At 43.4% G+C, this 12,637-nt stretch overlaps 1 protein-coding gene across 4 annotated transcripts in view; it reads right to left on the bottom strand.

Moving 5' to 3' along the window:
- The window catches only part of pi4kab (phosphatidylinositol 4-kinase, catalytic, alpha b), a 347,746-nt gene that overhangs the window by 150,915 nt on the left and 184,194 nt on the right, over window positions 1-12,637 (bottom strand). For all 4 annotated transcript variants that reach the window (XM_072240890.1, XM_072240891.1, XM_072240889.1 and 1 more), the window contains exons 24-25: window positions 6,121-6,191; window positions 4,686-4,810 (exon numbers count right to left, since the gene is read on the bottom strand). In XM_072240890.1, the coding sequence (XP_072096991.1) occupies window positions 4,686-4,810; window positions 6,121-6,191 (196 nt within the window). The remainder of the gene's footprint in view (window positions 1-4,685; window positions 4,811-6,120; window positions 6,192-12,637) is intronic.

Below are 12,637 nucleotides of genomic sequence, written 5' to 3'. Positions count from 1 at the left end.
CCCTGTAAGCGCAAGTGCTACACCTGTCCCTACACCTCCTCTCTTGCCACCATTCAGGGCCCCAAACAGTCCTTCCAAGTGAGGCAACACTTCACTTGTGAGTCTGTTGGGGTCATCTATTGCATCCGGTGCTCCCGGTGCGGCCTCCTCTACATCGGTGAAACCCGACGCAGATTGAGGGACCGCTTCGTCGACCTCCTCCGCTCCGTCCGCCAAAACAGACAGGATCTCCCAGTAGCCACCCACTTCAGCTCTGCTTCCCACTCCCATTCAGATACGTCCATACATGGCCTCCTCTACTGCCATGATGAGGCTAAACTCAGGTTGGAGGAGCAACACCTCATATACCATCTAGGTAGTCTCCAGCTCCTTGGTATGAACATAGAATTCTCCAACTTCCAGTAATTCCCTCCCCCTCCCTTCCCCTATCCCTATGTCACTCTGCCCCCTCCCCCAGCTGCATATCACCTCCCTCATGGTCCCGCCTCCTGCTACCACCCATTGTGTTTTCCCCTATTCCTTCTTCACCTTTCTTGCCTATTAACCAATTTCCCCCAGGATCAATAAAGTATGACTATGACCTCCTTGCCTCCCCTCCCCCACCCCTTTATCTTTCCCCTTACTGGTTGTTCACCTGGAACCTACCAGCCTTCTCCTTCCCACCCTCTTCCCACCTTCTTTATAGGGCCTCTGCCCCTTCTCTCTACAGTCCTGATGAAGGGTTCCGGCCCAAAACGTCGACCGATCTTTTCCACGGATGCCGCCCGACCTGCTGAGGTCCCCCAGCGTGTTGTGAGTGCTGCTTTGACATGTTCACGACCAAGGCGAGCCATCTAGTTGGAGGAAATCAGCTGTGGTCAAACCTGGCGAGGGATGGGCTCCGCCAGGTTTCAGATGCCCAAAACACGCCGCATGATGAGCATACCAAACTGGTGCAAAGCCTGCCATGACGGTGCCCCGACGACTTCACCAAGAGTCAAGGGCACAAGAAGAAGAAGAGGAAGAAGATTTGCTGAACATGCCCACAAAAAAATGAATCTCAGGGTTGTATATGATGACGTATACGAGGAGTGATTGATAAGTTCGTGGCCTAAGGTAGAAGGAGTCAATTTTAGAAAACCTAGCACATTTATTTTTCAACATACATTTACACATTTAGTCCAGCGGTTGTAGAGCATACGGATCTTGGACCTCCAGAAAGTGTCCACAGCAGGGGTGATTGATAAGTTGGTGACCTAAGGTAGAAGGAGATGAGTTATACAGCTCTCGCTACATGCACATGCAGATCAACTCTTTTGGTGATTATGCAGAAAGTTTGAAGTTAATAACTCATCTCCTTCTACCTTAGGCCACAAACTTATCAGTCACCCCTGATGCGTTATTAACTGATGAATTATTAACTTCAAACTTTCTGTATAATCACTCAAAGATTTGAACTGTATGTGCATGTAACAAGGGCTGTATAACTCATCTCCTTCTAACTTAGGCCATGAACTTATCAATCACCCCTGCTGTGGACACTATCTGGAGGTCCAAGATCCGTATGCTCCACGACCGCTGGATTAAGTGTGTAAATGTAGGAAGGGACAATGTTGAAAACTGAATGTGTTAGGTTTTCTAAAATGAACTCCTTCTACCGTAGGCCACGAACTTATCAATCGCCCCCCGTATGTACCTTGATAATAAATTAGCTTTGAACTTTGATTGTGTAAGCACTGGGAGAATCTGTACTGAACTTCTAATTGTCTATAAAATTTGTACTTCTGTGAACTTCAAATCTATCTGCTATCTTAAAGTTCTGTGTTTGACCCACAAGTTATGACGTATGGAGAAATGCCAGTATGTCACCGTCATGCATGTGGAGCAAGATACAGTGGTATCTTACCCCTCAACCATCAGGCTCTTGAACCAAAGGGGATAACCTCACTCAACATACTTCTCCCATCACTGAAATGTTCCCACAACCAATGGACTCACTTTCAAGGACTTTTCATCTCAAGTTCTCGATATTTATTGCTTATATAAGGCATCCGTTAGTCTTGCAAGACCATGGATCTGTGCCTGGAAAGTCTTCACTCTCCAGGGCACAGGCCTGGGCAAGGTTGTATGGAAGACCAGCAGTTGCCCATGCTGCAAGTCTCCCCTCTCCACGACACCAATGTTGTGCAAGGGAAGGGCATTAGGACCCATACAGCTTGGCACCAGTGTCGTCGCAGAGCAATGTGTGATTAAATGCCTTGTTCAAGGACACAACACGTTCCTTCAGCTGCGGCTCGAACTCAAGACCTTCAGATAGCTAGTCCAATGCCTTAACCACTTGGCCACGTGCCCACATTGCTTATTTATTTATTTATTATTATTATTTCTTCCTTTTTGTATTTGCAGCTTGTTATTCTCAGCACTCTAGTTGAATGCCCAAGTTGGGTAATCTTTACGGTTATTATTCTAGAGAGTTGTTGAGTACGCCGGCGAGAAAATGAATCTCAGGGTGTATATGGTGACATATATGTACTCTGATAATAAATTTACTTTGCACTTTGATTGAAAGGTCCTGTCCTACCAGCTTTACACTTGATCAATTTTAAAGAGAAGATACAATCTGCCCTTAAAACATACTGGTAGAACTGTTAAAATATCAATGATTTTACAGAAGTGAAGATGCGTTTGGTAAGTTTTTTCTACCTTTAAATTTTTATTTAGTGAGATACAGCGTGGAATAGGCCTTTCCAGCCCCTAAAGCCACGCCACCCAACAATCTCCCGATTTAATCGTAGCCTGATCATGGGACAATTTATAATGACCAATTAACCTACCAACCTATCTACCTAAATAAATAAATCATTTATTAAATAAATAAATAAATAGATAACTAGATAGATATATGGAGCATATTGTGGCAGTAGAGGAACTGCTTAAATGGCTGTCTGAAGCCAACCTGACAGTGAACCTCGCAAAAAGTGAATTCGGCCACGAGAAGGTCACTTATCTGGGATTTGTGGTACGACAGGGGCAGCTGACCCCGATGCAGGCTAAGGTGCAGGCTATCTCTGAAGTTCCCATCCTGACGGACAAGACAGCCCTGAGAAGGTTCTTGGGAATGGTGGGGTACTATCGGAAGTTTTGCAAAACTTTGCGGACATTACCCTCCCTCTTACTAAGCTCTTGCCGAAGAATGCGAAGTTTATGTGAGACGACCTTTGTCAACAAGCCTTCGAGAGCCTGAAGGCGATTCTGTGTCACCACCCTGTATTGAATGTGCCTGACTTTTCGAAACCCTTCTCCCTAGCAACAGATGCTAGTGACAAAGCAGCCAGGGCAGTGCTGTTACAGACAGACAACGAGGAGATTGACCACCCAGTGCCTTATTTTTCTAAGAAGTTTAATGTCCATCAGAGAAATTATTCCACTGTGGAGAAGGAATTACCGGCAATCATACTAGCATTACAACATTTTGAGGTTTATATTTGTCTGGCATGGAAACCACTAATAATTTACACTGATCACAATCCATTAGTGGTTTTGGCCACTATGAAGGATAAAAACAAATGGTTACTAAGTTGGAGCCTGGTCTTACAGGAATTTGATATTAAAATAAAACATATAAAAAGAACAAACAATGTGACTGCTGACTGTCTGTCAAGGTGTTAAAACTTAAAGTTCTCTGTATTAGCCGCATAGCTGATGATTACCTGTATATTAATGTGTATCTAATAATGTGCATTCATGCCCATAATTTTTACCCCGGTAAAAATCCTTTTAAGGGTGAGGGTGTGACGCCAAACAAAGCTATCGGAGGATTGATGCTAATAAGGGAGATAAGAAAGACAATGAAGAAACATTCAAAATGCTAATAAGAGAGAAGAGAGAGATTAACGGAAAAGAAACACAATTCAGAATATTGACAGACCGGTTGCTTTGAACCTGAACTGGTTGAAGTTTGATGGACAGGTGATACCCCAGCAGATAAAAAGAGCAGGTTTGCTAAGGCACGCGATGCACCACGAGACCCTGGAAAGAGTAGTGTGCCCCCAAAGTTGGTGAGAGTTTGGAGGTCCGGTTCGTGGGAACCGACCAGAAGCTCACAGGGTATAAAGGTACAATCAGTGGGAACCTGGGGTGTGTGTCCGCCCTTGCCTGAGTGCCGGGTTCACCGCAGAAGAATGATCGTATCCAGAACGGAGGGGTCACAGTTGGTGACCACAGCGGGGATTAGAAGAGATAAAAGGGTCTGCCCGAAACCAACTGTGAAGACATCAAAGGTCTGCCTGAACCAAATTGCATCTCTTTCTCTCGCTCCAACGGTACAACAACAGCAATTACTGCGAACTGCACTGAACTGAACTCTGCGTCACTTGAGACTAATTATTTTACCCCTAGACTGCGATAGAGCTTGGTTGATTCCTATTACCCTATTTCTGTGTATATGTGTGTATTATCATTGCTAACCTGTTACATTGATATCCTTACTATTAGAGTACTGTATTACTTACGTCTTCAATAAAACTTTATTAGTTCCTAGTAATCCAGACTCCGACGAGCATTCTATTTTTGCTGGTTTGGCAACCCAGTTACGGGGTACGTAACAATATATAAACAGAAACTTCAAAATACTTGTGGTTTCAACAATGCAAATCACAACTTTCAATATCAGTTTTAAAGCCAACAAAGTTAATTTTGTGCCGTACTTATCGACCAAGCCGGATAAAAACTTGTCAGCAACCCTTCGAATCCTCTTGTGAACGTGGTTGAAATTCACCAACAGGAACTGTGCGTGCTTCTCTAGCTCTTCCTCATTTTCCTTCGTTTTGGGCTGTTAAAGACAACAGCAGTGAGATACATTATAAAGAGTTACATACAATAGAGAACACTACAGCATAGTACAGGCCTTTTGGCCCACAATGTTGTGCTTACCTTTTAACCTACTCTAAGATCAAATTAATCCCTCCCTCCCATATAGCCCTCTATTTTTCTATCATCCATGTACTTATCCAAAAAGTTCCTAAATACCCCTAATATACCGGCCTCTATCACCACTCTTGGCAGGGTAATGCATTCACTCACCATTCTGTGTGTAAAGAACTTACATCTGACATCCCTCCTATACTGTCCTCCAATCACTTTAAAATTATGACCCCTCATGTCAGCCATTTCCATCTTGATAAAAGGTTGCTGGATATCAACTCAATTTATGCCTCTTATCATCTTGTATAATACTGTGTAAAAGATATATATATAATTTTATTTTTCGTCCATCGTCGTCACCAATGAAGACCTCGACACCATTGATAGTGTCGAGACTAGCGCATGATTTGGATTTAAGTGAGGGAGAGTTGCACAGCATCAGCCTCACTCTCCCTTCTCAATCCCCATCTGGATCCAGTGGCAAGACAAGCTTGGGTGCCAAAAACTTTTGCTCAATACCGTATTTGTCAACGTGGAGTGGAGAGCGAGTTTGCAAATCTGGTGGAAGCAAAGGATGTTGGGAAAGATGAAGGTGGAGTGCTGGGAGAAGGGAGTGAGGCAGGTGGCAGAGAAGAAGTGTCAGGGGTGTGGGGGTGTCACGGGTGCAGACGCACCCAACCCTGAGACACCAGGCAAGGTCAGTTGATTCCAAACAATTGGTTTATTGATCATTACAGAATGTCTCTCATGTGTTTCCCACTTCCTCCCCTCTCCCTTCCCCTTTTCCCAACCATGATTCCCCTCTCCCTGCCACTTCCCACTCTCAGTCCACAATAGAGACCCGTATCAAAATCAGGTTTATCATTACTCATATATGTCATGAAAGTTGCTTTTTTTGTGGCAGCAGTACAGTGCAATACATAAAATTACTACAGCACAGTGCAAGAGATGTAACAGTACATCTCTATCAAATCTACTCCTTCACTCCCAGGAGAAAAGTCTGGACTGGCTCAACTGTCCTCGATACATGAGGGACAATGAGTCTCAGCTCATGTAACATGAGTTACAAGTACATTGAAAATGCTTTCAGGCAGGGCTTCCCAACCTTTTTGATGCCATGGACCTCTACCATTAACCAAGGGGGTCCATGGACCCTAGATTGGGAACCCCTGCTTTGAGGCAATTCCAGTGAATGATTTCAAGTAAAACATGTGGTACCTTGTCTGCCATAACTGCAAGGAAAACCTCAAACACTTTATCAGCTACTGCAATCACACACTGCATCATGCCTGTGAAACAGATGGAAAAAATACAGTCAGTTCCAATGAGTGAGACTCGGAGAGTGAACTTACCACACAAGTTGCCTTGATGTAGGGACTAGGGGGTCACACAGAAAGCTGGGTCCAGGAGGTGACCAGGCATATAGATGAGGGTAGTGCAGTGGATATGATCTATATGGATTTTAGTAAGGTATTTGACAAGGTTCCACACGGTAGGCTTATTCAGAAAGTCAGAAGGCATGGGATCCAGGAAAGTTTGGCCAGGTGGATTCAGAATTGGCTTGCCTGCAGAAGGCGGAGGGTCATGGTGGAGGGAGTACATTCAGATTGGAGGATTGTGACGAGTGGTGTCCCACAAGGATCTGTTCTGGGACCTCTACTTTTCGTGATTTTTATTAACGACCTGGGTGTGGGGGTAGAGGGGTGGGTTGGCAAGTTTGCAGACGACACAAAGGTTGGTGGTGTTGTAGATAGTGTACAGGATTGTCGAAGATTGCAGAGAGACATTGATAGGATGCAGAAGTGGGCTGAGAAGTGGCAGATGGAGTTCAACCCGGAGAAGAGTGAAGTGGTACACTTTGGAAGGACAAACTCCATGGCAGAGTACAAAGTAAATGGCAGGATACTTGGTAGTGTGGAGGAGCAGAGGGATCTGGGGGTACATGTCCACAGATCCCTGAAAGTTGCCTCACAGGGGGATAGGGTAGTTAAGAAAGCTTATGGGGTGTTAGCTTTCATAAGTCGAGGGATAGCGTTTAAGAGTTGCGATGTAATGATGCAGCTCTATAAAACTCTGGTTAGGCCATACTTGGAATACTGTGTCCAGTTCTGGTCGCCTCACTATAGGAAGAATGTGGAAGCATTGGAAAGGGTACAGAGGAGATTTACCAGGATGCTGCCTGGTTTAGAGAATATGCATTATGATCAGAGATTAAGGGAGCTAGGGCTTTACTCTTTGGAGAGAAGGAGGATGAGGGGAGACATGATAAAGATGCACAAGATAATAAGAAGAATAGATAGAGTGGATAGCCAGCGCCTCTTCCCCAGGGCACCACTGCTCAATACAAGAGGACATGGCTTTAAGGTAAGGGGTGGGAAGTTCAAGGGGGATATTAGAGGAAGGTTTTTTACTCAGAGAGTGGTTGGTGCGTGGAATGTACTGCCTGAGTCAGTGGTGGAGGCAGGTACACTTGTGAAGTTTAAGAGACTACTCGACAGGAATTTAAGGTGGGGGGTTATATGGGAGGCAGGGTTCGAGGGTCGGCACAACATTGTGGGCTGAAGGGCCTGTAATGTGCTGTACTATTCTATGTTCTATGTAAACTGGGTACCTCTCAGAGAAGAGCTGTATGTGATTAATCAAATTCTCATCTAATAATCATACTGGGGTGGCAGGGTGGAGAGATGTCTCTACCAAAGGAAGTTTAAGGCATTCCTTCCCTCCATTAGCCTGCAGATCACCCTTGGGCAAGGGGCTTAGCCCCCTGATCAGGATCACATGAAGCTGTGAGAGCAGATGGTGGATTATCGTATGAGCAGTTGGTGCATATCCTGGTCCTGGTTATGTGATCACTGACGCCAGGCAGACAATCTCTGAGAGTATTGATAATGGTTGGGGTCACCCATCTTGTAAAGACACTACCCAGAAGAAAGCAATGGCAAACCACTTCCGTAGAAAAATCTGCCAAAAACAATCATGATCATGGAAAGATAATGACTGCCCGCGTCATACTACATGGCACATAATGAACGAATAAAACGTCATAGAATAATACAGCATGGAAACAGGCCCTTCGGATAGATCTATCAAGGCTTTCCTAAATCGAAGTATTGATTACAGGAATTAGGATGTTATGTTGAATTGTATAAAATGTTGGTGAGGCCCAAATGGGAATTTTGCGTGCAGTTCTTGCATTGTACGGTACTGTGCAAAAGTTCTAGGCACCTCAGATTTTCTATATGGTTTCAGATGGTGTGGCCTCCACAGAGCCCTGATCTCAAAATCATCACTGTCTCAGATTACCTAGAGAGACAGAAGGAAGTGAAACAGCCAAAGTCTTGTGGTCTAATGGTCTTATAAAGTCTGTAGAAGAACTGTGGCAAGTTCTCCAAGATGCTTGGAACAACATACCAGCCGATTTTCTTATAAAACTGCATGACAGTGTACCAAAGAGAATTGACGCAGTTTTAAATGCAAACGGTGGTCACACCAAATATTGATTTGATTTAGTTTTTTACTGCTTACTGCTCTTTATAGTCATTTTTTTTATATTTAGAAACTTTTCATTATTTTTGAAAGCATCTTCGCTTTACAGAATTTTTTTATATGTGCTTATGACTTTTGCTTAGTACTGAATGTAAAAGAAAAATATCAATATGTATTTAAAGAGTCCAGAGAAAATTTTAAAGAATGCTGCCAGGACTTAAGGACCTGAATATATGTGAAAGCTTTGGCACAGACAAGAAGGGCTGGAGAAGCCCGTTTCAGTGCTTTATGACTCCGTGACCCTAAGAATTGAGCTTGCATAGTCCTCGATTGAGAGATCAGGAAATTCACGACCCTCTGAGCAAAATGTTCGTACTCAACACGGTTTTAGACAACTGCCCTTGCAACAATGGCCCTTCTTTTCAGATTCTCTCTCTCGTGGTAATATGTTGACATCAACCCTGTCATGTCCCCATGGCCCCTTACATGGTTCAGCGTGATCACCCCTCATTTTCCTAAACTCTAAAGAATATTGTTGTAATTTCTTATTTGCTGGCGATAGGACAATCATCTCATTCCAGCAATTAGCCTAGGAATCTCTTTGAACTGTCTCCATATTTGGTTGAACACTCATGTTGGTGCGGTCTCTCATTGATTCTATTATGATTATTATTCTATTATGGATTTGAGTCTGCCTGCAAGAAAACAAACCTCAGTGTTGTATATGGTGACACATATGTACTTTGATTTAAGAACTGAGCCAACTTGGAAAGGTTGGGTACTGACCATATTGAGGTGACAGACCTGAGCCCATGGGTGAGGAACGGCCCAAGACTTGGATGATTTAAGTGCTGGGCCAGATTGAAATGGTCGTGGTGTCAGGGTTGGAGCCAAGAGACAGGCCAGTTCAGCTTGCCGCTCTGTGAAGCTTACTCGTCTCTATGCTGGACTGAGGCTATGACCCGCAACTGTGCAGTGAGGTCTGGCATTGTGAACTTCAGTTCTGAATGCTGTTTGCTTGCTTTTATTGTTATTTTCTCTCTCTGCACACTGGATGTTTGGATGGTCTGCTTTTGATTTTAATGGGTTGTATTGGGTTTCTTTGTTTTGTGACTGCCTGTATGGAGATAAATCTCAAGGTTGTATAAAGTATACATACTTAGATAATAAAGTGCACTTTGAACTTTGATATCCAATATATGCTTTATTCCATAACAGAAAACATATACGCTGCACCTTATGATGAGGAACAACCCTTCGTCACAGAGCTCACTGCACAGAAACAGGCCTTTTGGCCCAAGTAGACCACGCCAAACTGGTATTCTGCCTCGTCCCATCGACCAGCACCCAGACCATAGTCCATCATACCTTTCCCATCCATGCACCTACCCAGAAACTGCATCCACCACTTCCACCGGCAGCTTGTTCCACACTGAACACCCTCTAAATGAAGAAGATCCCCCTCATGTTCCCTTTAAATATTTCATCTTTCACCATAAATCTGTAACATCTACATCTACTCTGACCCAACTTTAGAGAATCCAACATCAACATGATTTTCCAAATTGATTTGCATATTGAAATCCCCCATGACCAACATAATATTGCCTTTTTGACATGCGTTTTCTGTCTCCCTTTGTAATTTGTAGACCACAACCTGGCTACCGTTGGAGGCCTGTAAATAACTCCTATCAGGGTCTTCTGTTTACCCTTGCAGTTTCTTAACTCTACCCACAAAGACTCTACATCTTCCGATCCTACGTCACCTCTTTCAAAAGATTTGATATAATTTTTTTACCAGCAGAGCCACTGCTCCTCCTCTGCTTGTCCTTTCGATAGATGGTGTATCCTTGGACATTATGTTTCCAACTACAATTGTCTTTCAGCCATAACTCAGTGATACCCACAACATCATATCTGCAAACTCTAACTGTGCGATCATCTACCTTATTCTGTACACCGTGTGCATTCAAATATGCCATCTTCAGTCCTGTATTTGTCACCCATTTCAATTTTGTCCCACTTTTACACTGCAACACATCCCATCTGCCTGTCCTTCCTTACAGTCTCACTAGAGAATACCTCTGCTTGTAAACCAAAATCCCTATCCTCAACCCAATCATTCTGGTTTCCATCCTCGCCGCCAAATTAGTTGAAACCCTCCCAAATAGCACTAGCAAATCTACCCACAAGGATATTGGGCCCCCTTGGGTTAAGGGACAGCTCGTTCTCTTTGTACATCTCTATAAGATCTTTCCTCCCTCTGCGACGCTCCAGTGAATAAAGTCCTAACCTATTCAACTGTTCCCCACAACTCAGGTCCTTAAGTCCCAGCAACATTGTTGTAAATTTTCTTTTCTCTCTTTCAAGCTTATCGATATCTTTCCTGAGGGTAGGTGACCATATTTGTACACAGCACTTCAGGGTTGACCTCACCAATATCTTACACAACTCCAACATAACATCCCAATTCCTGTACTGAACATTTTGATTCATAAGTTCTCTTATTGACTCTTTGTAACTGTAAGACCACTTTCAAGGAATTACGGATCCATACTCCAGACCCCTTTGTTCACTTCTGTGTCCTGTTATTCTCTAATGGGGGTATTTGAAGTGGAAGCAAATATGTTTCAGTATCAGAATCAGGTACAACTATTATCACTGACATATGTCGTGAAATTTATTATTTATGACATTTTTGTAAGAGAGCTACATGGAACTGGCAGAGGTCGACCAATCACGATGGCACTGTATGTCAAGGAAAGCTTGAGGGGCTGAGTGGCCTTCTCCTGTGTTATTGTGGGACTAAACAAAATTCTACCTCATCCTGTGTTAAATACAATTGGACAGAAATTGACTGAACATTCATACACGAAACATCAAAATCTGCTCCAATCTGATGGCATGAGGCATGAACATCAATTCCTCTAACACTTGGTATTTTCCCCTCCCTTTTCCTCTTCTTCCATTCTCTACTTTGGCTCCCATCTTCTCTTCTCCTCACATACCTCCCTGTGGTCCCTCCCACCTTCCCTTTCTCCCGTGGTCCACGCTCCTTTCCAATCAGATTCTTTCTTCTCCAGTCCTTTGCATTTTCCACCTATCACCTCCCAGCTTCTCACTTCACCCCCCTCCCCCACCCACCTGTCTTCACCTATCACCTTCTTGTTTGTCCTCTCCCCCTGCCCCCCACAACTCAACCTTCTTATTCTGGCTTCTTCCCCCTTCCTTTCCAGTCCTGATGGAAGGATCTCGGCCTAAAATGTCGACGGTTTATTCCTTTCCACGGCTTGCTGAGATCCCCTGCATGTTGTGTCTACTACTCTGGATTTCCAGCATCTGCAGACTCTCGTGTTTAAGACCTGCTCCAAGTTCAGAGAGATCTTGTTACACAGTCGAAAGGCACTGGGCAGTGGGAGTCAACTTCCGTTAAGCAGTGAGCTTAATAGATCAGTAACAATGATGTATCAGATTAGAGAGCAGCACATCTGACTAATAACACTGGACAACAAAGATTTTGCTTCCTCCATACTTTTGGGTGTATCTTTTGGATTTTGGGCTGCTGATCACAAAAATCACCATGAAATTTTCCTATCTCACACCATTTTTTCAAATCACCTATATTTGTTATTTCAATTCATAATTCAAGTCAGAATGAAAGATTAAGGAAGGCATTTTTGTTGGTCTTCAAATCGAACAGGTCATCAATGACAGGCAATTTGAAGAACTTCTAATGGGACCGGAGAAAATCACGTGGAAGGCATTCAAGGATGTTGTTGAAAAATTTCTTGGCAACTACAGAGCATCAAACTACTTGCAGCTGGTTGACAACATGCTTCAAGCATACAAAACCATGAAGTGCAACATGTCACTAAAGATTCATTTTCTGCATTCCCAGTTAGACTCCTTCCTTGCAAATCTTGATGCTCTCAGTAACAGGCATGGTGAAAGGTTTCACCAGGACATTGCAGTCATGGAGAAACAGTGTAAGGACAACTGGAATCCATCAATGCTGGTTGATTATTGTTGGACAATTAAGCGAGAAGCCTGGAACACTGAGTACAAACGAAAATCATCAACAAAACATTTTTAGCTTAGTTGAATTATTGTAAAGCATCAGTACTGTTATGCAATTAAATGCATTATATTCATTAAAAGTTAATTTCTTATTTCTCCAAATTCCTACAGGATACAAGTAGTCTGAAATTATATTTGTGTTCAACTTCAAGAGGTCTATCATAAACAACAA

The sequence above is a fragment of the Mobula birostris genome, chromosome 22 (assembly GCF_030028105.1).
Source record: "Mobula birostris isolate sMobBir1 chromosome 22, sMobBir1.hap1, whole genome shotgun sequence".
Taxonomy (NCBI): Eukaryota; Metazoa; Chordata; class Chondrichthyes; order Myliobatiformes; family Myliobatidae; genus Mobula; species Mobula birostris.
Note: the sequence above shows the minus strand (reverse complement) of the source record. Positions and strands in the feature narration are given on the sequence as shown.